This window comes from Taudactylus pleione, unplaced genomic scaffold, assembly GCF_031769625.1.
Source record: "Taudactylus pleione unplaced genomic scaffold, aTauple2 ptg000460l, whole genome shotgun sequence".
NCBI classification, from domain to species: Eukaryota; Metazoa; Chordata; class Amphibia; order Anura; family Myobatrachidae; genus Taudactylus; species Taudactylus pleione.
Window position 1 is genome coordinate 1,969,354 of NW_028284862.1, and position 25,182 is coordinate 1,994,535.

General features: G+C 52.6%; 1 protein-coding gene across 4 annotated transcripts in view; it reads right to left on the minus strand.

Annotated features, from left to right (window-relative positions):
* MROH1 (maestro heat like repeat family member 1) overlaps positions 1-25,182 on the minus strand; it is a 402,469-nt gene that overhangs the window by 304,391 nt on the left and 72,896 nt on the right. For all 4 annotated transcript variants that reach the window (XM_088448594.1, XM_088448595.1, XM_088448596.1 and 1 more), the window contains 6 exons: positions 18,878-18,991; positions 10,959-11,032; positions 9,634-9,756; positions 5,498-5,599; positions 235-379; positions 5-45 (listed from right to left, as the gene is read on the minus strand). In XM_088448594.1, coding sequence (XP_088304720.1) covers positions 5-45; positions 235-379; positions 5,498-5,599; positions 9,634-9,756; positions 10,959-11,032; positions 18,878-18,991 — 599 coding nt within the window. The remainder of the gene's footprint in view (positions 1-4; positions 46-234; positions 380-5,497; positions 5,600-9,633; positions 9,757-10,958; positions 11,033-18,877; positions 18,992-25,182) is intronic.

Sequence of the window (25,182 nt, forward strand, 5' to 3'; positions counted from 1 at the left end):
TTACCAGGAGCCGTGCAAACAAAGCGACCGGAGTTGGCAGATTCACTGTAAGGAAAAAAGCAGGAGAGGGAGAGACACAACCAATTAGCGAGACCTGTGGGGCTCAGATATAACACACGGGGGCAATAAAGGGAAATAATGGCAGCGATACATGAGGGAGACCAGACAATGGGAGGAAATGGACATCACGGGAAGAGATAACGGCCGATAGGTGATAGACAGAAGGATGCGCACCATTCACATTATAGTTTATCAGGAACTTGTCCACATCTTCCTCCTGCTTCTTCTGAGCCAGGTGAACCAAACTTTTACATAGAGGGGTCAAAGCATTACTGTACTGTATGGGGACTACAAACTCCAGGAGGTACGGCCACAGGATCTGCAAAATGGAAATCAGAAAACGTTTGTACAGAACTCTCTGCCCCCACCCCCAGCACAGGGCATCTCTATACTGCACTCTACCCCCATCCCATCCCGACCCCCAGCACAGGGCATCTCTATACTGCACTCACCTCCCTTCCCATCCCCACCCCCAGCACAGGGCATCTCTATACTGCACTCTCCTCCCTTCCCATCCCCACCCCCAGCACAGGGCATCTCTATACTGCACTCTACCCCCAACCCATCCCCACCCCCAGCACAGGGCATCTCTCTACTGCACACTCCTCCCTTCCCATGCCCACCCCCAGCACAGGGCATCTCTCTACTGCACTCTACCACCACCCCATCCCCACCCCCAGCACAGGGCATCTCTATACTGCACTCTCCTCCCTTCCCATCCCCACCCCCAGCACAGGGCATCTCTATACTGCACTCTCCTCTCACCCCATCCCCACCCCCAGCACAGGGCATCTCTATACTGCACTCTCCTCCCTTCCCATCCCCACCCCCAGCACAGGGCATCTCTATACTGCACTCTCCTCCCTTCCCATCCCCAGCACAGGGCATCTCTATACTGCACTCTCCCCTCACCCCATCCCCACCCCCAGCACAGGGCATCTCTCTACTGCACTCTCCTCCCTTCCCATCCCCACCCCCAGCACAGGGCATCTCTCTACTGCACTCTACCCCCTTCCCATCCCCCAGCACAGGGCATCTCTATACTGCACTCTCCTCCCTTCCCATCCCCCAGCACAGGGCATCTCTATACTGCACTCTCCTCCCTTCCCATCCCCACCCCCAGCACAGGGCATCTCTATACTGCACTCTCCTCCCTTCCCATCCCCACCCCCAGCACAGGACATCTCTATACTGCACTCTCCTCCCTTCCCATCCCCACCCCCAGCACAGGGCATCTCTATACTGCACTCTCCTCCCTTCCCATCTCCACCCCCAGCACAAGGCATCTCTATACTGCACTCTCCTCCCTTCCCATCCCCACCCCCAGCACAGGACATCTCTATACTGCACTCTCCTCCCTTCCCATCCCCACCCCCAGCACAGGGCATCTCTATACTGCACTCTCCTCCCTTCCCATCTCCACCCCCAGCACAAGGCATCTCTATACTGCACTCTCCTCCCTTCCCATCCCCACCCCCAGCACAGGACATCTCTATACTGCACTCTCCTCCCTTCCCATCCCCACCCCCAGCACAGGGCATCTCTATACTGCACTCTCCTCCCTTCCCATCCCCAGCACAGGGCATCTCTATACTGCACTCTCCTCCCTTCCCATCCCCACCCCCAGCACAGGGCATCTCTATACTGCACTCTCCTCCCTTCCCATCCCCAGCACAGGGCATCTCTATACTGCACTCTCCTCCCTTCCCATCCCCAGCACAGGGCATCTCTATACTGCACTCTCCTCCCTTCCCATCCCCACCCCCAGCACAGGGCATCTCTATACTGCACTCTCCTCCCTTCCCATCCCCACCCCCAGCACAGGGCATCTCTATACTGCACTCTCCTCCCTTCCCATCCCCACCCCCAGCACAGGGCATCTCTATACTGCACTCTCCTCCCTTCCCATCCCCACCCCCAGCACAGGGCATCTCTATACTGCACTCTCCTCTCACTCCATCCCCACCCCCAGCACAGGGCATATCTATACTGCACTCTCCCCCCTTCCCATCCCCACCCCAAGCACAGGGCAGCTCTATACTGCACTCTCCTCCCTTCCCATCCCCACCCCCAGCACAGGGCATCTCTATACTGCACTCTCCTCCCTTCCCATCCCCACCCCCAGCACAGGGCATCTCTATACTGCACTCTCCTCCCTTCCCATCCCCACCCCCAGCACAGGGCATCTCTATACTGCACTCTCCTCCCTTCCCATCTCCACCCCCAGCACAGGGCATCTCTCTACTGCACTCTCCTCCCTTCCCATCCCCCAGCACAGGGCATCTCTATACTGCACTCTCCTCCCTTCCCATCCCCACCCCCAGCACAGGGCATCTCTATACTGCACTCTCCTCCCTTCCCATCCCCCAGCACAGGGCATCTCTATACTGCACTCTCCTCCCTTCCCATCCCCACCCCCAGCACAGGGCATCTCTATACTGCACTCTCCTCCCTTCCCATCCCCACCCCCAGCACAGGGCATCTCTATACTGCACTCTCCTCCCTTCCCATCCCCACCCCCAGCACAGGGCATCTCTATACTGCACTCTCCTCCCTTCCCATCCCCACCCCCAGCACAGGGCATCTCTATACTGCACTCTCCTCCCTTCCCATCCCCAGCACAGGGCATCTCTATACTGCACTCTCCTCCCTTCCCATCCCCAGCACAGGGCATCTCTATACTGCACTCTCCTCCCTTCCCATCCCCACCCCCAGCACAGGGCATCTCTATACTGCACTCTCCTCCCTTCCCATCCCCAGCACAGGGCATCTCTATACTGCACTCTCCTCCCTTCCCATCCCCACCCCCAGCACAGGGCATCTCTATACTGCACTCTCCTCCCTTCCCATCCCCACCCCCAGCACAGGGCATCTCTATACTGCACTCTCCTCTCACTCCATCCCCACCCCCAGCACAGGGCATCTCTATACTGCACTCTCCCCCCTTCCCATCCCCACCCCAAGCACAGGGCAGCTCTATACTGCACTCTCCTCCCTTCCCATCCCCACCCCCAGCACAGGGCATCTCTATACTGCACTCTCCTCCCTTCCCATCCCCACCCCCAGCACAGGGCATCTCTATACTGCACTCTCCTCCCTTCCCATCCCCACCCCCAGCACAGGGCATCTCTATACTGCACTCTCCTCCCTTCCCATCCCCAGCACAGGGCATCTCTATACTGCACTCTCCTCCCTTCCCATCTCCACCCCCAGCACAGGGCATCTCTCTACTGCACTCTCCTCCCTTCCCATCCCCCAGCACAGGGCATCTCTATACTGCACTCTCCTCCCTTCCCATCCCCAGCACAGGGCATCTCTATACTGCACTCTCCTCCCTTCCCATCCCCACCCCCAGCACAGGGCATCTCTATACTGCACTCTCCTCCCTTCCCATCCCCACCCCCAGCACAGGGCATCTCTATACTGCACTCTCCTCCCTTCCCATCCCCACCCCCAGCACAGGGCATCTCTATACTGCACTCTCCTCCCTTCCCATCCCCACCCCCAGCACAGGGCATCTCTATACTGCACTCTCCTCCCTTCCCATCCCCACCCCCAGCACAGGGCATCTCTATACTGCACTCTCCTCCCTTCCCATCCCCACCCCCAGCACAGGGCATCTCTATACTGCACTCTCCTCCCTTCCCATCCCCAGCACAGGGCATCTCTATACTGCACTCTCCTCCCTTCCCATCCCCAGCACAGGGCATCTCTATACTGCACTCTCCTCCCTTCCCATCCCCACCCCCAGCACAGGGCATCTCTATACTGCACTCTCCTCCCTTCCCATCCCCAGCACAGGGCATCTCTATACTGCACTCTCCTCCCTTCCCACCCCCAGCACAGGGCATCTCTATACTGCACTCTCCTCCCTTCCCATCCCCACCCCCAGCACAGGGCATCTCTATACTGCACTCTCCTCCCTTCCCATCCCCACCTCCAGCACAGGGCATCTCTATACTGCACTCTCCTCCCTTCCCATCCCCACCCCCAGCACAGGGCATCTCTATACTGCACTCTCCTCTCCATCCCCACCCCCAGCACAGGGCATCTCTATACTGCACTCTCCTCCCTTCCCATCCCCACCCCCAGCACAGGGCATCTCTATACTGCACTCTCCTCCCTTCCCATCCCCACCCCCAGCACAGGGCATCTCTATACTGCACTCTCCTCCCTTCCCATCCCCACCCTCAGCACAGGGCATCTCTATACTGCACTCTCCTCCCTTCCCATCCCCACCCTCAGCACAGGGCATCTCTATACTGCACTCTCCTCTCACCCCATCCCCACCCCCAGCACAGGGCATCTCTATACTGCACTCTCCTCTCACCCCATCCCCACCCCCAGCACAGGGCATCTCTATACTGCACTCTCCTCTCACCCCATCCCCACCCCCAGCACAGGGCATCTCTATACTGCACTCTCCTCCCTTCCCATCCCCACCCCCAGCACAGGGCATCTCTATACTGCACTCTCCTCCCTTCCCATCCCCACCCCCAGCACAGGGCATCTCTATACTGCACTCTCCTCCCTTCCCATCCCCACCTCCAGCACAGGGCATCTCTATACTGCTCTCTCCTCCCTTCCCATCCTCACCCCCAGCACAGGGCATCTCTATACTGCACTCTCCTCTCACCCCATCCCCACCCCCAGCACAGGGTATCTCTATACTGCACTCTCCTCTCACCCCATCCCCACCCCCAGCACAGGGCATCTCTATACTGCACTCTCCTCCCTTCGCATCCCCACCCCCAGCACAGGGCATCTCTATACTGCACTCTCCTCTCACCCCATCCCGACCCCAGCACAGGGCATCTCTATACTGCACTCTCCTCTCACCCCATCCCGACCCCAGCACAGGGCATCTCTATACTGCACTCTCCTCCCTTCGCATCCCGACCCCAGCACAGGACATCTCTATACTGCACTCTCCTCCCTTCCCATCCCCAGCACAGGGCATCTCTATACTGCATTCTCCTCCCTTCCCATCCCCACCCCCAGCACAGGGCATCTCTATACTGCATTCTCCTCCCTTCCCATCCCCACCCCCAGCACAGGGCATCTCTACACTGCACTCTCCTCCCTTCCCATCCCCACCCCCAGCACAGGGCATCTCTATACTGCACTCTCCTCTCACCCCATCCCCACCCCCAGCACAGGGTATCTCTATACTGCACTCTCCTCTCACCCCATCCCCACCCCCAGCACAGGGCATCTCTATACTGCACTCTCCTCCCTTCGCATCCCGACCCCCAGCACAGGACATCTCTATAGTACTCCCCGTCTTTATCATTTACAATAAACATCCCTTAATGTGTGAAGCTTGTTGGTTAAGCTGAAGCCACATCTCATCTTGCTGCACCTCTGTGTAACGGATATTAGTTAGTGGCCCTATATTTGGCGCATGTGGGTGTACTCTGACAGTCCCAGGACTCACGTTCTGCATACAGTCTACGGTGGTGCTTATCAGGTACAGGGTGTGAATACTGATCCTGCGCACGTTTTCTTCCGTCACTTCCTCCGGTTCTTGCCGGCGCAGCTAGAGAGATGAGGGTTAGGGAGGAAGAGCCATCAAGATGAGCCGACCGCACTAACAGGACAAAGATCTGAATATATCGCCGAAAAAACAAATGTATAACTGTATCCTTACTGCAGGGCTTCACTTTGTGTCTATACATAATGTGCCAGTAATCTAATCACAGAACTCGCTGTACAGTACAGATGGTATTCCTTACAATGCAACAGCTTGGAGGTGTGGCCCAGTGACGTGAGGGGAGGAGCATCGCACAGCTGGGGGTGTGGCCTAATGATACGGAGCAATGTCATGGTGCAGCTGGAGATGTGGTTTAGTGTAAGGAAGAAGGGGCATAGCACAGAAGGGGGTGTGGCCTAGTGACAGAGGAGGGGTATAACAGCTGGAGGTGTGGCCTAGTGACTCAGAAGTGACACGAGGGGAGGGGCATGGCACAGAAGGGGGTGTGGCCTAGTGACAGAGGAGGGGTATAACAGCTGGAGGTGTGGCCTAGTGACTCAGAAGTGACACGAGGGGAGGGGCATGGCACAGCTGGGGGTGTGGCAGAGTGTAATGGAGAAGGGGCATGGCACAGCTGGGGGTGTGGCAGAGTGTAATGGAGAAGGGGCATGGCACAGCTGGGGGTGTGGCAGAGTGTAATGGAGAAGGGGCATGGCACAGCTGGGGGTGTGGCAGAGTAATGGAGAAGGGGCATGGCACAGCTGGGGGTGTGGCAGAGTGTAATGGAGAAGGGGCATGGCACAGCTGGGGGTGTGGCAGAGTGTAATGGAGAAGGGGCATGGCACAGCTGGGGGTGTGGCAGAGTGTAATGGAGAAGGGGCATGGCACAGCTGGGGGTGTGGTAGAGTGTAATGGAGAAGGGGCATGGCACAGCTGGGGGTGTGGCCAGGTGTGGAGAAGGGGCATGGCACAGCTGGGGGTGTGGCAGAGTGTAATGGAGAAGGGGCATGGCACAGCTGGGGGTGTGGTAGAGTGTAATGGAGAAGGGGCATGGCACAGCTGGGGGTGTGGTAGAGTGTAATGGAGAAGGGGCATGGCACAGCTGGGGGTGTGGCCAGGTGTGGAGAAGGGGCATGGCACAGCTGGGGGTGTGGCCAGGTGTATAGAAGGGGCATGGCACAGCTGGGGGTGTGGTAGAGTGTAATGGAGAAGGGGCATGGCACAGCTGGGGGTGTAGCCAGGTGTGGAGAAGGGGCATGGCACAGCTGGGGGTGTGGCATAGTGTAATGGAGAAGGGGCATGGCACAGCTGGGGGTGTGGTAGAGTGTAATGGAGAAGGGGCATGGCACAGCTGGGGGTGTGGCCACATGTGGAGAAGGGGCATGGCACAGCTGGGGGTGTGGCATAGTGTAATGGAGAAGGGGCATGGCACAGCTGGGGGTGTGGTAGAGTGTAATGGAGAAGAGGCATGGCACAGCTGGGGGTGTGGCAGAGTGTAATGGAGAAGGGGCATGGCACAGCTGGGGGTGTGGCAGAGTGTAATGGAGAAGGGGCATGGCACAGCTGGGGGTGTGGCCAGGTGTGGAGAAGGGGCATGGCACAGCTGGGGGTATGGCAGAGTGTAATGGAGAAGGGGCATGGCACAGCTGGGGGTGTGGCCAGGTGTGGAGAAGGGGCATGGCACAGCTGGGGGTGTGGCATAGTGTAATGGAGAAGAGGCATGGCACAGCTGGGGGTGTGGCAGAGTGTAATGGAGAAGGGGCATGGCACAGCTGGGGGTGTGGCAGAGTGTAATGGAGAAGGGGCATGGCACAGCTGGGGGTGTGGCAGAGTGTAATGGAGAAGGGGCATGGCACAGCTGGGGGTGTGGCAGAGTGTAATGGAGAAGGGGCATGGCACAGCTGGGGGTGTGGCAGAGTGTAATGGAGAAGGGGCATGGCACAGCTGGGGGTGTGGTAGAGTGTAATGGAGAAGGGGCATGGCACAGCTGGGGGTGTGGCCAGGTGTGGAGAAGGGGCATGGCACAGCTGGGGGTGTGGCAGAGTGTAATGGAGAAGGGGCATGGCACAGCTGGGGGTGTGGTAGAGTGTAATGGAGAAGGGGCATGGCACAGCTGGGGGTGTGGTAGAGTGTAATGGAGAAGGGGCATGGCACAGCTGGGGGTGTGGTAGAGTGTAATGGAGAAGGGGCATGGCACAGCTGGGGGTGTGGCCAGGTGTGGAGAAGGGGCATGGCACAGCTGGGGGTGTGGCCAGGTGTATAGAAGGGGCATGGCACAGCTGGGGGTGTGGTAGAGTGTAATGGAGAAGGGGCATGGCACAGCTGGGGGTGTAGCCAGGTGTGGAGAAGGGGCATGGCACAGCTGGGGGTGTGGTAGAGTGTAATGGAGAAGGGGCATGGCACAGCTGGGGGTGTGGCATAGTGTAATGGAGAAGGGGCATGGCACAGCTGGGGGTGTGGCCAGGTGTGGAGACGGGGCATGGCACAGCTGGGGGTGTGGCATAGTGTAATGGAGAAGGGGCATGGCACAGCTGGGGGTGTGGTAGAGTGTAATGGAGAAGGGGCATGGCACAGCTGGGGGTGTGGCCACATGTGGAGAAGGGGCATGGCACAGCTGGGGGTGTGGCATAGTGTAATGGAGAAGGGGCATGGCACAGCTGGGGGTGTGGTAGAGTGTAATGGAGAAGAGGCATGGCACAGCTGGGGGTGTGGCAGAGTGTAATGGAGAAGGGGCATGGCACAGCTGGGGGTGTGGCAGAGTGTAATGGAGAAGGGGCATGGCACAGCTGGGGGTGTGGCCAGGTGTGGAGAAGGGGCATGGCACAGCTGGGGGTATGGCAGAGTGTAATGGAGAAGGGGCATGGCACAGCTGGGGGTGTGGCCAGGTGTGGAGAAGGGGCATGGCACAGCTGGGGGTGTGGCATAGTGTAATGGAGAAGAGGCATGGCACAGCTGGGGGTGTGGCAGAGTGTAATGGAGAAGGGGCATGGCACAGCTGGGGGTGTGGCAGAGTGTAATGGAGAAGGGGCATGGCACAGCTGGGGGTGTGGCCAGGTGTGGAGAGAATTGTATATGGCAGAGCAGGTAAGCAGGTACCATAGTCTGAAGAGACATAACCCAACACATCTATAGAAAATGCTGCCTGGCTGGATTCTTGTTATAGAACACTGAGGCGCTTGATCCCAATATCTGGGTTTGATGTGCAAAGCGATGAACCCTGTTTGCTGCCTATTCTATGACATTGGGTGTGTGTGCTCCTGTCTGCTAGACCCTACACCGTAACCAAGGCTCATACATACATACATATACACACACACACACACACACACACACAGTATACATACACACACACACACACAGTATACATATACACACACACACACACACACACACAGTATACATACACACACACACAGTATACATACACACACACACACACACACACACACACACACACACACACACACAGTATACATACATACACACATATATTATATATAAATATATATATACACACACACAGTATACATAAATAATAAAACACGGACCATTTTAAAGTAAAACAAAAACTCTCAATTTCTCACATGATAATTATCTGCTATACATTGGGTAAGACACGGATGTTACATATAGAAGTCTATGTAGATTATGGTCACATGATAATTATCTGCTATACATTGGGTAAGACACGGATGTTACATATAGAAGTCTATGTAGATTATGGTCACATGATAATTATCTGCTATACATTGGGTAAGACACGGACGTTACATATAGAAGTCTATGTAGATTATGGTCACATGATAATTATCTGCTATACATTGGGTAAGACACGGATGTTACATATGGAAGTCTATGTAGATTATGGTCACATGATAATTATCTGCTATACATTGGGTAAGACACGGACGTTACAAATGGAAGTCTATGTAGATTATGGTCACATGATAATTATCTGCTATACATTGGGTAAGACACGGATGTTACATATGGAAGTCTATGTAGATTATGGTCACATGATAATTATCTGCTATACATTGGGTAAGACACGGATGTTACATAGGGAAGTCTATGTAGATTATGGTCACATGATGTCGTACCGAGGAGTCAGGGGAAATGCAGCACAGCCGGATGATGTATTCCAGCATGACCTCTCCTCCAGGCTGCTCCAGGTACCCATGGTGCGCCATAGCGCTGATCAGCTGTACCATCGCCTTCCTCACCTGCCGAGAGACGGAGGGCACTCAGCGCTCAGACCATCCAAGCTGGGGCTGCGAGGCTCACACAGACAACATGGGGCACAAAGTCAGGATAATTATACTGAATGCCCTGTGGGGACCCAGGAATACAGTCATGGAGGTGCAGGACAGGAGCACGGCCACATTGCTTCTCCCCCTGTATGCCCCCATAGTGCCCACCACAGCTATGCACTGATTTAATGGCTGCCAAATATCCCTATCCACCTTTGCACATAAATCCTCCCCGTCTGGCCGCAGCTCTGCAGGTAATAGCGCTAAGGGTTTGTCTCTACATCTCATCTGTCACGTGGGCCAGGATGTGCTGCGACTGAGCGTTCAATGGCGCCAAGTTCCACCAGAACATTGTGATCCTGTCTATAGACCAAGGAATCTAGCAGAAGATGGATGTGGTCAGGGATGCGAGGACCATAGGACCCGTGTGCTGTACAGGATGATTGTGTGACTTGCATTGGGGCAGGTAAGCTTGTTCCCAGATAGGATGTGGCATATTTTAGCAGATGGGTGAGAGACTCCTGGGTGGCGCATACCTGACCCCATTTCTAAACTACCTATACCTTCTGCAAGGGCAGAATCACAAGGCTAGACGAGAAGGTCGGGTGCATAAATATTGGGACATTGACAGAATTCTCATATTTTGGCCTCTAGTCACCACCACAATGGCTTTGAAATGAAACAAACAAGATGTGATTTACCTGCAGACTTCCTAATGATGGCTTCACTGATAGTGACAGCTCTTTGGATCTCATATTGAGAGTCGACAGCAACTGATTCCAAATGCAAATGTCACACCTAGAATCAACTCCAGACCTTTACCTGCTTAATTGATAATGAAATAACGAGGGAATAGCCCACACCTGTCCATGAAATAGCTTTTGAGTTGATAGTCCCATTACTTTTAGCCCCTTAAAAAGTGGGAGGCACATATAGAAACCGTTGTAATTCCTACACCGTTCACCTGATTTGGATGTAATTACCCTCAAATTAAATCTGAAAGTCTGCAGGTAAATCACATCTTGTTTGTTTCATTTCAAAGCCATTGTGGTGGTGACTAGAGGCCAAAATATGACAATTCTGTCAATGTCCCAATATTTATGCACCTGACTGTAGGTAGAGAATGAGAGGATAGAACCAATTGCAGGATTACTAGGCAGGATTACAGTGCTTACCCTGTTGCTGCCATCTTGTAGAGGAATTCTGACCGCAGATAGAATCAATGGTTTCTTCACCTCCATCAGAGACACTGAAACCAAGAAATAAAATGCGGTCAATGAACAGATTACGACCAATGCGACAGGAAAACGCTCTATATACAAATATACAGGTGACGAGCGACAAAACAACAGCACCGAGAAATCAACAGTAACTAGCAGACGTAGAAACGGCGCCAATCAAAACCGCACATCACATTATCAGCGCACAGAAACGCAGCATTTTATACACACAATATTACCCTACATAACCGTACCTGGACTAGGCTGTGGGGGCAACTAGAAGAATGATGCACCAACAGTAACACCTTACCCACATTCATATAGAGCGTGCGCCAGCTCTACATCACTGCAGATCGTACGCCAGCTCTACATCACTGCAGATCGTACGCCAGCTCTACATCACTGCAGATCGTACGCCAGCTCTACATCACTGCAGATCGTACGCCAGCTATACATCACTGCAGATCGTACGCCAGCTATACATCACTGCAGATCGACTAACGGAGAACGTGACAAGCACATACAGAGATACAGCGCTGAGTATCACAGGTGGCGAGGCCGGAGGGGGGAGATTACACAGCCACGTTATACAGAGAACATGATAAGCACATACAGAGATACAGCGCCGAGTATCACAGGCGGAGAGGCCGGAGGGAGGAGATTACACAGCCACATTATACAGAGAACATGACAACCACATACAGAGATACAGCGCTGAGTATCACAGGCGGAGAGGCCGGAGGGGGGAGATTACACAGCCACGTTATACAGAGAACATGACAGGCAGATACAGAGATACAGCGCTGAGTATCACAGGCGGAGAGGCCGGAGGGAGGAGATTACACAGCCACGTTATACAGAGAACATGATAAGCACATACAGAGATACAGCGCCGAGTATCACAGGCGGAGAGGCCGGAGGGAGGAGATTACACAGCCACATTATACAGAGAACATGACAAGCACATACAGAGACACAGCGCTGAGTATCACAGGCGGCGAGGCCGGAGGGAGGAGATTACAGAGCCACGTTATACAGAGAACATGAAAAGCACATACAGAGATACAGCGCTGAGTATCACAGGCAGCGAGGCCGGAGGGAGGAGATTACACAGCCACGATATACAGAGAACATGACAAGCACATACAGAGATACAGCGCTGAGTATCACAGGCGGAGAGAGAGGAGGGGGGAGATTACACAGCCACGTTATACAGAGAACATGACAAGCAGATACAGAGACACAGCGCTGAGTATCACAGGCGGCGAGGGAGAAGATTACACAGCCACGTTATACAGAGAATATGACAAGCACATACAGAGACACAGCGCTGAGTATCACAGGCGGAGAGAGAGGAGGGGGGAGATTACACAGCCACGATATACAGAGAACATGACAAGCACATACAGAGATACAGAGCTGAGTATCACAGGCGGCGAGGCCGGAGGGAGGAGATTACACAGCCACATTATACAGAGAACATGACAAGCACATACAGAGATACAGCACTGAGTATCACAGGCGGAGAGGCCGGAGGGAGGAGATTACAGAGCCACGTTATACAGAGAACATGACAAGCACATACAGAGATACAGCGCTGAGTATCACAGGCGGAGAGGCCGGAGGGAGGAGATTACACAGCCACGTTATACAGAGAACATGACAAGCACATACAGAGACACAGCGCTGAGTATCACAGGCGGCGAGGCCGGAGGGAGGAGATTACACAGCCACGTTATACAGAGAACATGACAAGCACATACAGAGATACAGAGCTGAGTATCACAGGCGGCGAGGCCGGAGGGAGAACATTACACAGCCACGTTATACAGAGTACATGACAACCACATACAGAGATACAGCGCTGAGTATCACAGGCGGCGAGGCCGGAGGGAGGAGATTACACAGCCACGTTATACAGAGAATATGACAAGCACATACAGAGACACAGCGCTGAGTATCACAGGCGGAGAGAGAGGAGGGGGGAGATTACACAGCCACGTTATACAGAGAACATGACAAGCACATACAGAGATACAGCACTGAGTATCACAGGCAGCGAGGCCGGAGGGAGGAGATTACACAGCCACGTTATACAGAGAACATGACAAGCAGATACAGAGACACAGCGCTGAGTATCACAGGCGGCGAGGGAGGAGATTACACAGCCACGTTATACAGAGAACATGACAAGCACATACAGAGATACAGCGCTGAGTATCACAGGCGGAGAGGGAGGAGGGGGGAGATTACACAGCCACGTTATACAGAGAACATGACAAGCAGATACAGAGATACAGCGCTGAGTATCACAGGCGGAGAGGCCGGAGGGAGGACATTACACAGCCACGTTATACAGAGAACATGACAAGCAGATACAGAGATACAGCGCTGAGTATCACAGGCGGAGAGGGAGGAGGGGGGAGATTACACAGCCACGTTATACAGAGAACATGACAAGCACATACAGAGATACAGCGCTGAGTATCACAGGCGGCGAGGCCGGAGGGAGGAGATTACACAGCCACGTTATACAGAGAACATGACAAGCACATACAGAGATACAGCGCTGAGTATCACAGGCGGCGAGGCCGGAGGGAGGAGATTACACAGCCACGTTATACAGAGAACATGACAAGCACATACAGAGATACAGCGCTGAGTATCACAGGCGGCGAGGCCGGAGGGAGAAGATTACACAGCCACGTTATACAGAGAACATGACAAGCAGATACAGAGATACAGCGCTGAGTATCACAGGCGGCGAGGCCGGAGGGAGGAGATTACACAGCCGCGTTATACAGAGAACATGACAAGCAGATACAGAGACACAGCACTGAGTATCACAGGCGGAGACGCCGGAGGGAGGAGATTACACAGCCACGTTATACAGAGAACATGACAAGCAGATACAGAGATACAGCGCTGAGTATCACAGGCGGAGACGCCGGAGGGAGGAGATTACACAGCCACGTTATACAGAGAACATGACAAGCACATACAGAGATACAGCACTGAGTATCACAGGCGGAGAGGCCGGAGGGAGGACATTACACAGCCACGTTATACAGAGAACATGACAAGCACATACAGAGATACAGCGCTGAGTATCACAGGCGGAGAGGGAGGAGGGGGGAGATTACACAGCCACGATATACAGAGAACATGACAAGCAGATACAGAGATACAGCGCTGAGTATCACAGGCGGCGAGGGAGAAGATTACACAGCCACGTTATACAGAGAACATGACAAGCACATACAGAGATACAGCGCTGAGTATCACAGGCGGAGAGGCCGGAGGGAGGAGATTACACAGCCACGATATACAGAGAACATAAGCACATACAGAGATACAGCGCTGAGTATCACAGGCGGAGAGGCCGGAGGGAGGAGATTACACAGCCACGTTATACAGAGAATATGACAAGCACATACAGAGATACAGCGCCGAGTATCACAGGCGGAGAGGCCGGAGGGAGGAGATTACACAGCCACGTTATACAGAGAACATTACAAGCAGATACAGAGATACAGCGCTGAGTATCACAGGTGGCGAGGCCGGAGGGAGGAGATTACACAGCCACGTTATACAGAGAACATGATAAGCACATACAGAGATACAGCGCCGAGTATCACAGGCGGAGAGGCCGGAGGGAGGAGATTACACAGCCACGTTATACAGAGAACATGACAGGCAGATACAGAGATACAGCGCTGAGTATCACAGGTGGCGAGGCCGGAGGGAGGAGATTACACAGCCACGTTATACAGAGAACATGATAAGCACATACAGAGATACAGCGCCGAGTATCACAGGTGGAGAGGCCGGAGGGAGGAGATTACACAGCCACGTTATACAGAGAACATGACAAGCAGATACAGAGATACAGCGCTGAGTATCACAGGTGGAGAGGGAGGAGATTACACAGCCACATTATACAGAGAACATGACAACCACATACAGAGATACAGCGCTGAGTATCACAGGCGGAGAGGCCGGAGGGAGGAGATTACACAGCCACGTTATACAGAGAACATGACAAGCAGATACAGAGATACAGCGCTGAGTATCACAGGTGGCGAGGCCGGAGGGGGGAGATTACACAGCCACGTTATACAGAGAACATGATAAGCACATACAGAGATACAGCGCCGAGTATCACAGGCGGAGAGGCCGGAGGGAGGAGATTACACAGCCACATTATACAGAGAACATGACAACCACATACAGAGATACAGCGCTGAGTATCACAGGCGGAGAGGCCGGAGGGGGGAGATTACACAGCCACGTTATACAGAGAACATGACAGGCAGATACAGAGATACAGCGCTGAGTATCACAGGCGGAGAGGCCGGAGGGAGGAGATTACACAGCCACGTTATACAGAGAACATGATAAGCACATACAGAGATACAGCGCCGAGTATCACAGGCGGAGAGGCCGGAGGGAGGAGATTACACAGCCACGTTATACAGAGAACATGACAGGCAGATACAGAGATACAGCGCTGAGTATCACAGGCGGAGAGGGAGGACATTACACAGCCACATTATACAGAGAACATGACAAGCACATACAGAGATACAGCGCTGAGTATCACAGGCAGCGAGGCCGGAGGGAGGAGATTACACAGCCACGTTATACAGAGAACATGACAAGCAGATACAGAGACACAGCGCTGAGTATCACAGGCGGCGAGGGAGGAGATTACACAGCCACGTTATACAGAGAACATGACAAGCACATACAGAGATACAGCGCTGAGTATCACAGGCGGAGAGGGAGGAGGGGGGAGATTACACAGCCACGTTATACAGAGAACATGACAAGCAGATACAGAGATACAGCGCTGAGTATCACAGGCGGAGAGGCCGGAGGGAGGACATTACACAGCCACGTTATACAGAGAACATGACAAGCAGATACAGAGATACAGCGCTGAGTATCACAGGCGGAGAGGGAGGAGGGGGGAGATTACACAGCCACGTTATACAGAGAACATGACAAGCACATACAGAGATACAGCGCTGAGTATCACAGGCGGCGAGGCCGGAGGGAGGAGATTACACAGCCACGTTATACAGAGAACATGACAAGCACATACAGAGATACAGCGCTGAGTATCACAGGCGGCGAGGCCGGAGGGAGGAGATTACACAGCCACGTTATACAGAGAACATGACAAGCACATACAGAGATACAGCGCTGAGTATCACAGGCGGCGAGGCCGGAGGGAGAAGATTACACAGCCACGTTATACAGAGAACATGACAAGCAGATACAGAGATACAGCGCTGAGTATCACAGGCGGCGAGGCCGGAGGGAGGAGATTACACAGCCGCGTTATACAGAGAACATGACAAGCAGATACAGAGACACAGCACTGAGTATCACAGGCGGAGACGCCGGAGGGAGGAGATTACACAGCCACGTTATACAGAGAACATGACAAGCAGATACAGAGATACAGCGCTGAGTATCACAGGCGGAGACGCCGGAGGGAGGAGATTACACAGCCACGTTATACAGAGAACATGACAAGCAGATACAGAGATACAGCACTGAGTATCACAGGCGGAGAGGCCGGAGGGAGGACATTACACAGCCACGTTATACAGAGAACATGACAAGCACATACAGAGATACAGCGCTGAGTATCACAGGCGGAGAGGGAGGAGGGGGGAGATTACACAGCCACGATATACAGAGAACATGACAAGCAGATACAGAGATACAGCGCTGAGTATCACAGGCGGAGAGGGAGGAGGGGGGAGATTACACAGCCACGATATACAGAGAACATGACAAGCACATACAGAGATACAGCGCTGAGTATCACAGGCGGAGAGGCCGGAGGGAGGAGATTACACAGCCACGTTATACAGAGAATATGACAAGCACATACAGAGATACAGCGCCGAGTATCACAGGCGGAGAGGCCGGAGGGAGGAGATTACACAGCCACGTTATACAGAGAACATGACAACCACATACAGAGATACAGCGCTGAGTATCACAGGCGGAGAGGCCGGAGGGAGGAGATTACACAGCCACGTTATACAGAGAACATTACAAGCAGATACAGAGATACAGCGCTGAGTATCACAGGTGGCGAGGCCGGAGGGGGGAGATTACACAGCCACGTTATACAGAGAACATGATAAGCACATACAGAGATACAGCGCCGAGTATCACAGGCGGAGAGGCCGGAGGGAGGAGATTACACAGCCACGTTATACAGAGAACATGACAGGCAGATACAGAGATACAGCGCTGAGTATCACAGGTGGCGAGGCCGGAGGGAGGAGATTACACAGCCACGTTATACAGAGAACATGATAAGCACATACAGAGATACAGCGCCGAGTATCACAGGTGGAGAGGCCGGAGGGAGGAGATTACACAGCCACGTTATACAGAGAACATGACAGGCAGATACAGAGATACAGCGCTGAGTATCACAGGTGGAGAGGGAGGAGATTACACAGCCACATTATACAGAGAACATGACAACCACATACAGAGATACAGCGCTGAGTATCACAGGCGGAGAGGCCGGAGGGAGGAGATTACACAGCCACGTTATACAGAGAACATGACAAGCAGATACAGAGATACAGCGCTGAGTATCACAGGTGGCGAGGCCGGAGGGGGGAGATTACACAGCCACGTTATACAGAGAACATGATAAGCACATACAGAGATACAGCGCCGAGTATCACAGGCGGAGAGGCCGGAGGGAGGAGATTACACAGCCACATTATACAGAGAACATGACAACCACATACAGAGATACAGCGCTGAGTATCACAGGCGGAGAGGCCGGAGGGGGGAGATTACACAGCCACGTTATACAGAGAACATGACAGGCAGATACAGAGATACAGCGCTGAGTATCACAGGCGGAGAGGCCGGAGGGAGGAGATTACACAGCCACGTTATACAGAGAACATGATAAGCACATACAGAGATACAGCGCCGAGTATCACAGGCGGAGAGGCCGGAGGGAGGAGATTACACAGCCACGTTATACAGAGAACATGACAGGCAGATACAGAGATACAGCGCTGAGTATCACAGGCGGAGAGGGAGGAGATTACACAGCCACATTATACAGAGAACATGACAACCACATACAGAGATACAGCGCTGAGTATCACAGGCGGAGAGGCCGGAGGGGGGAGATTACACAGCCACGTTATACAGAGAACATGACAGGCAGATACAGAGATACAGCGCTGAGTATCACAGGCGGAGAGGCCGGAGGGAGGAGATTACACAGCCACGTTATACAGAGAACATGACAAGCACATACAGAGATACAGCGCTGAGTATCACAGGTGGCGAGGCCGGAGGGGGGAGATTACACAGCCACGTTATACAGAGAACATGACAAGCACATACAGAGATACAGCGCTGAGTATCACAGGTGGCGAGGCCGGAGGGGGGAGATTACACAGCCACGTTATACAGAGAACATGATAAGCACATACAGAGATACAGCGCCGAGTATCACAGGCGGAGAGGCCGGAGGGAGGAGATTACACAGCCACGTTATACAGAGAACATGATAAGCACATACAGAGTTACAGCGCTGAGTATCACAGGTGGCGAGGCCGGAGGGGGGAGATTACACAGCCACGTTATACAGAGAACATGACAGGCAGATACAGAGTTACAGCGCTGAGTATCACAGGTGGCGAGGCCGGAGGGGGGAGATTACACAGCCACGTTATACAGAGAACATGACAAGCACATACAGAGATACAGCGCTGAGTATCACAGGCGGAGAGGCCGGAGGGGGGAGATTACACAGCCACGTTATACAGAGAACATGACAAGCACATACAGAGAATTACACTGACGCTCACCTGCAGAGTTGATGACCTGCTTCATAATTATTAGGGTTCCTACACGGACTTTTGGGTTACTGGTCTCTAGTTTCGGGAGCAAGAATGAGAGCAAATGGTCCGGGAACTTGGAGGCTGCATAATGGTATAAAATGGTAATAATTAATGAGGATAGGGTGTGATGTGACAGTAATAATAGGGCACATGTAGCAGGATAGGGTGTGATGTGACAGTAATAATAGGGTACATGTAGCAGGATAGGGTGTGATGTGACAGTAATAATAGGGTACATGTAGCAGGATAGGGTGTGATGTGACAGTAATAATAGGGGTACATGTAGCAGGATAGGGTGTGATGTGACAGTAATAGGGTACATGTAGCAGGATAGGGTGTGATGTGACAGTAATAATAGGGGTACATGTAGCAGGATAGGGTGTGATGTGACAGTAATAATAGGGGTACATGTAGCAGGATAGGGTGTGATGTGACAGTAATAATAGGGGTACATGTAGCAGGATAGGGTGTGATGTGACAGTAATAGGGTACATGTAGCAGGATAGGGTGTGATGTGACAGTAATAATAGGGGTACATGTAGCAGGATAGGGTGTGATGTGACAGTAATAATAGGGGTACATGTAGCAGGATAGGATGCGATGTGACAGTAATAATAGGGTACATGTAGCAGGATAGGGTGTGATGTGACAGTAATAATAGGGTACATGTAGCAGGATAGGGTGTGAAGTGACAGTAATAATAGGGTACATGTAGCAGGATAGGGTGTGATGTGACAGTAATAATAGGGGCACATGTAGCAGGATAGGGTGTGATGTGACAGTAATAATAGGGCACATGTAGCAGGATAGGGTGTGATGTGACAGTAATAATAGGGTACATGTAGCAGGATAGGGTGTGATGTGACAGTAATAATAGGGGTACATGTAGCAGGATAGGGTGTGATGTGACAGTAATAATAGGGGTACATGTAGCAGGATAGGGTGTGATGTGACAGTAATAATAGGGTACATGTAGCAGGATAGGGTGTGATGTGACAGTAATAATAGGGGTACATGTAGCAGGATAGGGTGTGATGTGACAGTAATAATAGGGTACATGTAGCAGGATAGGGTGTGATGTGACAGTAATAATAGGGGTACATGTAGCAGGATAGGGTGTGATGTGACAGTAATAATAGGGGTACATGTAGCAGGATAGGGTGTGATGTGACAGTAATAATAGGGTACATGTAGCAGGATAGGGTGTGATGTGACAGTAATAATAGGGTACATGTAGCAGGATAGGATGTGATGTGACAGTAATAATAGGGCACATGTAGCAGGATAGGGTGTGATGTGACAGTAATAGGGTACATGTAGCAGGATAGGGTGTGATGTGACAGTAATAATAGGGGTACATGTAGCAGGATAGGGTGTGATGTGACAGTAATAATAGGGGTACATGTAGCAGGATAGGGTGTGATGTGACAGTAATAATAGGGGTACATGTAGCAGGATAGGGTGTGATGTGACAGTAATAGGGTACATGTAGCAGGATAGGGTGTGATGTGACAGTAATAATAGGGGTACATGTAGCAGGATAGGGTGTGATGTGACAGTAATAATAGGGGTACATGTAGCAGGATAGGATGCGATGTGACAGTAATAATAGGGTACATGTAGCAGGATAGGGTGTGATGTGACAGTAATAATAGGGGTACATGTAGCAGGATAGGGTGTGATGTGACAGTAATAATAGGGTACATGTAGCAGGATAGGGTGTGATGTGACAGTAATAATAGGGTACATGTAGCAGGATAGGGTGTGATGTGACAGTAATAATAGGGGTACATGTAGCAGGATAGGGTGTGATGTGACAGTAATAATAGGGTACATGTAGCAGGATAGGGTGTGATGTGACAGTAATAATAGGGGTACATGTAGCAGGATAGGGTGTGATGTGACAGTAATAATAGGGGTACATGTAGCAGGATAGGGTGTGATGTGACAGTAATAATAGGGTACATGTAGCAGGATAGGGTGTGATGTGACAGTAATAATAGGGTACATGTAGCAGGATAGGATGTGATGTGACAGTAATAATAGGGTACATGTAGCAGGATAGGGTGTGATGTGACAGTAATAATAGGGTACATGTAGCAGGATAGGGTGTGATGTGACAGTAATAATAGGGTACATGTAGCAGGATAGGGTGTGATGTGACAGTAATAATAGGGGTACATGTAGCAGGATAGGGTGTGATGTGACAGTAATAATAGGGGTACATGTAGCAGGATAGGGTGTGATGTGACAGTAATAGGGGTACATGTAGCAGGATAGGATGTGATGTGACAGTAATAATAGGGGCACATGTAGCAGGATAGGGTGTGATGTGACAGTAATAATAGGGTACATGTAGCAGGATAGGGTGTGATGTGACAGTAATAATAGGGGTACATGTAGCAGGATATGGTGTGATGTGACAGTAATAATAGGGGCACATGTAGCAGGATAGGGTGTGATGTGACAGTAATAATAGGGCACATGTAGCAGGATAGGGTGTGATGTGACAGTAATAATAGGGTACATGTAGCAGGATAGGGTGTGATGTGACAGTAATAATAGGGGTACATGTAGCAGGATAGGGTGTGATGTGACAGTAATAATAGGGCACATGTAGCAGGATAGGGTGTGATGTGACAGTAATAATAGGGTACATGTAGCAGGATAGGATGTGATGTGACAGTAATAATAGGGGTACATGTAGCAGGATAGGGTGTGATGTGACAGTAATAATAGGGTACATGTAGCAGGATAGGGTGTGATGTGACAGTAATAATAGGGGTACATGTAGCAGGATAGGGTGTGATGTGACAGTAATAATAGGGGTACATGTAGCAGGATAGGGTGTGATGTGACAGTAATAATAGGGTACATGTAGCAGGATAGGGTGTGATGTGACAGTAATAACAGGAGATATGGTAAGAACTTACCTTTGTTATCTCTGTTTCTACGAAGTCCATAGGGTCCACAGGGTTGACCTTGGGAGTTATAGCTGGAACAGGATCCATGGGCACCACACAGTTAAGCTTTTAGCTCCCAGGATGCACTTGGGTCCTCCTCTATACCCCGCCCCTGAGCCACAGGCACCTCAGTTGGTAAGCAGCCTAGGCCGGAGGCGAATATGGAACAGAGAGAAGGAAGACTGGAACACACAAGAAACCATACTCACAGCAATAGGAGACGGAAAACCGGTGACCAGCCACACAGCCCATTTGAAGCCAGGTGCGTCAGGGCGGGCGCCCTGTGGACCCTATGGACTTTGTAGAAACAGAGATAACAAAGGTAAGTTCTTACCATATCTCCTGTTTTCTACTTCAGGGTACATAGGGGGTCCACAGGGTTGACCTTGGGGATGTCCCAAAGCAGTTCAACTAAGGGCGGGGACGCTCCTGTGCTGAAAGGAGCACCCGGCGCCCAAAGGAAGCATCCTGAGAGGCGAAGGTGTCAAACGCATAGAACCTCAAAAACGTTTGAATAGAAGACCAAGTGGCCGCCTTACACAGCTGAACAGCAGAAGCGCCACTTCTAGCAGCCCAAGAGGGACCCACAGAACGAGTGGAATGAGCCGTAACAGAGGCTGGCACAGGTAAACCCTCTTGTGCATAAGCCTCACAAATAACGGAACGAAGCCAACGGGCTAACGTTTGTTTGTTGGCAGGCCAACCCCTCTTGTGAAAACCAAAGAGGATAAACAAGGAATCAGACTTCCTAACCGAAGCCGTCCGGTCTACATAAATTCTAAGCGCCCGGACCACATCTAAGGAAGTCTCACCAGCTGAAAGATCAGGGGACTGAAAAGCTGGCACAACAAGTTCCTGATTAATGTGGAACTTCGAGACCACTTTGGGCAAAAACTCAGGACGAGTGCGGAGCACCGCTCTGTCCTGGTGAAAAATCAGGAAAGGAGGGCGACAGGAAAGCGCCCCCAATTCAGACACCCTCCTGGCCGAAGCAATTGCCAGGAGAAAAACCGTCTTAAATGTCAGCCACTTGAGCTCCACCGCCTCAAGAGGCTCAAACGGAGGACCCTGCAGGACCCGTAGCACCACCGCCAAGTCCCAAGGAGCCACAGGAGGCACAAAGGGAGGCTGGATCCTGAGAACACCCTGGAAAAAGGTGTGAACGTCTGGTAGTATTGCAATCCGCCGTTGAAACCACACGGACAAGGCGGACACATGACCCTTCAGAGATGCAAGGCTTAAGCCAAGATCCAATCCTGACTGAAGAAATTCCAAGATCCTGGAAACTCTGAACACCTGAGGATCATAATGTCTGGACTCACACCACTGAAAGTAAGTGTGCCACACTCTGTGATAAATCCGTGCTGAAGCAGGCTTGCGTGCCCTGAGCATGGTACCAATAACCGAACTGGAGAAGCCCCGAGACCTCAAGACGGCTGTCTCAAGAGCCACGCCGTCAAAAACAGCCGACCCAGATCCGGGTAAAGGCAGGGTCCCTGAGACAACAGGTCCCGACGCTGAGGAAGAAGGTACGGAGCGTCGATGGAGAGGCTCCTGAGATCGGAGTACCAAGGACGTCTGGGCCACGCCGGAGCTACCAGCACGAGCATGCCGCCGTCCTGCTTGAATTTCCGCAGAACCCGAGGAAGCAGGGATAGCGGAGGAAACAGATACGCCATGTGAAACGTCCATTTCACCGACAGCGCGTCCACCAGACTTGCGCCTGCGTCTCTTGTCCTTGACCCGTAAACGGGCAACTTGTGATTGTGACGGGAGGCCATCAAGTCCAGCTCCGGCAGTCCCCACCTGTCCACGAGTAGCTGAAACACCTCTGGGTGAAGCGACCATTCCCCGGGGTGCACGTCGTGACGGCTGAGGAAGTCCGCCTCCCAATTGAGGACTCCGGGGATGAAGACCGCCGAGATCGCCGGAATGTGACCCTCCGCCCAAGTCAGGATACGAGACACCTCCGACATCGCTGCCTGACTGCGAGTTCCGCCTTGGTGGTTGATATACGCCACCGTGGTGGCGTTGTCGGACTGCACCTGTACCGCCCTTCCGTGAAGAGCGGGGCTGGACGACTGCAGGGCCCTGTATACTGCCCGCAGTTCCAGGATGTTGATGGGGAGAAGTGCTTCTTCCGCTGACCAACGACCCTGAAGCGACAAAGCCGGTCACTGCCCCCCAACCCCGGAGACTGGCATCCGTCGTGAGCAGGACCCAGTCCGGGATCCAAAATGGGCGCCCCTCGACCAAATGAGCTGTCTGAAGCCACCAAGCCAAAGATTGCCGAACGTCCGGAGACAACACCAGCACCTGAGAGCGGATCCGGTGAGGTAACCCGTTCCATTCTGATAGAATCAGCCCCTGCAGGGGCCGGGAATGGAACTGGGCAAATTCCACCATGTCGAATGTCGACACCATGGACCCCAGAACTCTCATAGCCGAATGGATCGACAGACGGCAACGGCTCAGGCAACTGCGTATCCGCAGCTGTAGGGAGGCGACCTTCTCCGGAGTCAGGAAGATCCTTTGCTGACGCGAATCCAGCAGGGCTCCCAAATGAACCAACCGCTGTGATGGAATCAGGGAGGACTTTTTCCAATTTATCAACCACCCGTGTGCTTGCAGGCAAGCGATCGTCAGGTGGAGATGTTGAAGCAGTACCTCCGGGGAGCTCGCCAGCAACAGGAGGTCGTCCAGATACGGCAGCAGCCGTACATTCTGGTTCCGAAGATGTGCGGCCATGACCGCCATAATCTTCGTGAACACCCTTGGTGCCGTGGAGAGGCCAAAGGGTAGCGCCCGGAACTGATAGTGGTGTTGAAGGATAGCGAACCTCAGATACCGCTGGTGTGAAAATGCTATCGGAACATGGAGGTAGGCGTCCTGGATGTCCAGGGACACCATGTAATCCCCCGGTTCCATCGCCAGAATGATGGAACGTAACGTTTCCATCCTGAACTTGGGAACTCTGAGGAATTTGTTCAGAGACTTCAAGTTGAGGATAGGGCGATGAGAACCATTGGGTTTCTGCACCAGAAACAGAGACGAATAATACCCCGTCCCTCGTTGTGATAGAGGAACGGGAACAATGACCCCTGCTTTCAGCAAGGACTCTATAGCCTCCTGAACCTGTAACGCCTTGGTCTTGTCCTGAGAAGGACTTGTGCAGAAAAACTGGTGGGGTGGTCTGTGCCGAAAAGACAGGGCGTACCCCTGGGAGACCACTTCTCGAACCCAGGCATCCGTGGTGGTATTGTGCCAGCACTGGGCAAATAGAAGAAGTCGGCCTCCCACTCTGAGGTC